The 3,891-nt window shown below is 41.7% G+C and overlaps 1 protein-coding gene across 1 annotated transcript in view; it reads left to right on the top strand.

Moving 5' to 3' along the window:
- Positions 1 to 3,585, top strand: part of ARCN1 (archain 1) — a 37,699-nt gene extending 34,114 nt beyond the window's left edge. Inside the window, exon 10 of the mRNA XM_040325491.1 lies at positions 2,911 to 3,585. Coding sequence (XP_040181425.1) covers positions 2,911 to 3,000 — 90 coding nt within the window. The 3' untranslated portion in view covers positions 3,001 to 3,585. The remainder of the gene's footprint in view (positions 1 to 2,910) is intronic.
- Positions 3,586 to 3,891: the final 306 nt, after the last annotated feature.

Here is a 3,891-nt window from a genome sequence, read left to right as displayed (position 1 = left end):
GTAATGCAGCAACCAAAATGCATTTGCTAATATTTTGCTATAAAGCCTGCAGAGTATTGCATCTGTGAGTAGTGCAGTGCACAGGCTCTAACAGAGCTTTCCCCCAGCCTCAGGTCTGTAGCGAGGTATGGACCTGGCTGGAGGAAGCAAAGCTGAACTTCATGGTGGGGAGGGAGGACAGATCACTGGCATGCTCTGCATGTCTTCCCTCTACTGTGATGGCAGGTGGGACTTGTAGTAATATCATGTAAATAGTAACAAACCTGGGTGAGGCAGCTGTGCAAGCAGAGCCACTTGCAGCTTTGTGCCATAAGAAGAAAAACATTTGGATTGGCCTGCAATTCGGGTAAAGAGGCAGTGTAGATTCTGGGATGATGTGTATGACTGTGTCTTATACCCTAAATATGGGTATAAAACATGAATTTGGGCTTTTAACCACTTCAGCCCCGGTAGACTTGGCTGCTGAATGACCAGGCTATTTTTTGCAATTCAACACTGCGTCTTTAATGGACAATTGCACGGTCGTGCCACATGGTACCCAAACTAAATTGATGTCCTTTTTTTCCCCCACAAATAGAGCTTTCGTTTGGTGGTATTTTATCACCTCTGCCGTTTTTATTTTTTGCGCTATAAACAAAAAGGGTGACAATTTTGAAAAAAAGCTATATTTTTTGCTATAATAAATATCCCCCAAAAAAATAAAAAATTGCAATAAGCGTATGTTGTGCAAAAGTTATAGCGTCTACAAAATAGGGGATAGTTTTATGCCATTTTTTTTAATTTAATTTTTTTACTAGTAATGTCGGCGATCAGCTTTTTTCCTTTTTTTTTTATATGTGACTGTGATATTGCGGCGGACACATTGGAAACTTTTGACGCTATTTTGGGACCATTGTCATTTATACAGCAATCGGTACTATAAAAATGCACTGATTAAGTGTGTTCTAGGTAGTGATTCTAACTGAGGTGGCTGGGCTACCAGTGACACGACATTGATCACTGCTCCTAATTACAGGGAGCAGTAGATCGGGGTCCTGTCACTAGGCAGAACAGGGAAATGTCTTGTTTACAAAGGCATCTCCCCGCTCTGCGCACGCCTGCTATGTGTCAGATTTAAAGCAACGTACCTGTACGTTGCTTTGCCTGCCCGTGCCATTCTGTCAACATAAATGTACGTTAGGCAGTTGGCAAGCAGTTAAAATGAACACAAAGGGGTTGATTTACTCAAATTGGACTACAAAATCTGGTGCTGCTCTGCATAGAAACCAATCGTCTTCCAGTTTTTATTTATTTTTTCTTGCCAGCTTCATTGAACAAGCAGAAATAAGAAGCTGATTGGCTACCATGCAGAGCTGCACCAGATTTTGCACTCTCCAGTTTTAGCAAGTCAACCCCAAACATTGTCTATATATTAATGCAGTGGTTGTGTTTGTTCCATAAAGAATATAGTAGAATATAGGAGCTTTCACTGATGGGACTGGCTTCAGAACCTTTGGTCACTAGTTCTAATTTTGCGTGGAACATTTTGCCTGTGGCTTGCAGGATGTGTGCAGCCCAAGCCTGTTGGGTAGGTTTTTCTTTTTAGAATTGGTAATACAAGCGGTCCCTGAGTTACAAACATCCGACTTACAAACGACTCCTACTTACAGAGGCAGACAACAGAAAGTGAGAAAATCTACCCTTAGAAAAGGAAATTCTCTCCTGTAAGGGCTATCATGGAAAAAAGGTGTCGCCACTGAAGCTTTATCACCAATCCTTGTTTCCACAGAGACCAAACATTTTCAAAATCCAATTGTCATTGGGACAGAAAGTGAGATGAAATCTTCTGTACAGGGGCACAAAAGGCAAAACAAATGTTACAGGGGTGTTAACCCTTCCCTATGCTTGTTATACTCACTGTGGTACCTAAGGGGGGGTTAATCCTCCACATTGTGTAAAAGCTGTTTAATCCTGTCTTCTCTGATCCTCCCCTTCTTCCAAAGTCCCCAATCCATCAGCTGATAGTACAGAGCCTTGGAGGCACTCTGCACATGTTTAGGCTGATGTGTATTAATAGTGTGGAGTTTACTTATTTTGGAGGGGTGCAATGTCATCCGCACATGAGCAATCGGCACTGTTCAGACAAAGTCAGGCGTTGTGCATCCTCATAGGACAGTCGGGCCCCGTGCACACGACCAGACATGTCTGCTGAAACTGGTCCGCGGGCCAGTTTCAGCAGACATGTTCGGTCGTGTGTAGGACCGAGCGGACAGAATTCCAGCAAACATTTGCCCGCCGGGCCTTTTCCCAGCGGACAAATATTCCTGGACTTGTTTTAAAACAGTCCGCTGGAATCCTGCCCGCTCGGACATGTTCGGTCGTCTGTACAGACCTACCGTACATGTCCGAGCGCCCGCCATCCCTCGCATGCGTCGAATGACTTTGACGCATGCGTGGAAGCATTTAACTGGCAGGCCCGCCCACGTCATCATCGCGGTGACACCGCGGACACGCCCCGCGTATTGTTTACGCGTGGATTTCTGTACGATGGTTAGTACAGCCATCGTACAGAAATCCCCGGGCAGACATGTACGGTGAAAACGGTCCGGCGGACCGGTTTCATCGTACATGTTTGCCCGTGTGTACACGGCCTAAGAGGAGAATGAAAACTACTCCTATAAGCTTTAATCAGTGCTCAGCTGGAACAGATAGAAGTTGTAAATTTGCTATATACTGCTGATGAGAAAAGGTATTTAGCAGTTTGTTTACTAAAATAATTGCATTTCCATGTTTTGTGTACCGTGGAAGACCAGATATAGTGAATGCAGTGTCCTGAGGTTAGTCACACTTTAGAATTTCCTATGGCTAATCAATGTTTTTTGCATCTTCCAATTTTTTTTAACAGTGTTACTTTCTATTTTTATTTTTTAGGTAGCCAAAGTGACTCATGTGGATGGGAACAGTCCTGTGAGGTTTTCAACTGAGACAGCTTTCCTTGTGGACAAATATGAAATCTTGTAAGAATGGTGGTGTGTTTTCCACAGATTTATCTTCAGGATTCTGGATAGAAGCTTCTATAGGATTTTTCTGTATGTCTTGAAGGCGAGCAGAAATCCCAAATGCTGAACTATTCTGCAAATTTTGTGCACTCCTATACCAGAAAAGGGGAAATCCAGAATTTTGTTATTTCTAATATTTTTATTCCTTACTTTAGGGCAATACATTTATGTTCTCCTTTTGGTAAGAATGAAGATCATATTCCTTCAAGCACCCAAATATTTGAGGGATGCTTCTATTTCAAAGAAAGTAAATTTATGCACCTGTGTCCTGTTGTCAGCAACAAGCGTCTTTTTGTTTTCTGGATTTTTTTTTTTTTTTTTAATGCTATAGCTTATTTTGATGGAAAATTTAGGAAGGTTTTTTGCAGGCAAAGGATGACATAGCCTACCAAATTATATAGGGGTGGATAAACAAAGCAGGGACAAAGAAGGATTGGCAGGACATTTTTTTTTTTTTTGTAACCCTGTATAACTTCATAGAGAATATACACATTCCAAACCACATTGAAATACTGTTCTGTAATTAAATAAATACGGTGAGATGGAATGTGTGTTGTGTTATTTTTATACTGTGATCTCTGCCAAACATTGGTTATAAATTTGTTGTTCCAACTTATTCCTAATAAGCAGTTTGTTGCAAGGTCATTCTTAATAATTTTAGCTTTTTAGGGAGTTTTGTTACTTAAGTACTGTTAAGTAGAAGCAAACCATAGTTGTATACATTTTCATTCATGGCTCAATCGCACCAGATTCATAGTCATGCATTTCGCTGTAACTTCCATCCAGGAAAATGCAGGGGCATAGATGGGGGGGGGGGGGTGTGTTCAAACCCTCCCTGGCCAAAATGAAATGC

The sequence above is a fragment of the Rana temporaria genome, chromosome 10 (assembly GCF_905171775.1).
Source record: "Rana temporaria chromosome 10, aRanTem1.1, whole genome shotgun sequence".
NCBI lineage: Eukaryota > Metazoa > Chordata > Amphibia > Anura > Ranidae > Rana > Rana temporaria.
Note: the sequence above shows the minus strand (reverse complement) of the source record. Positions and strands in the feature narration are given on the sequence as shown.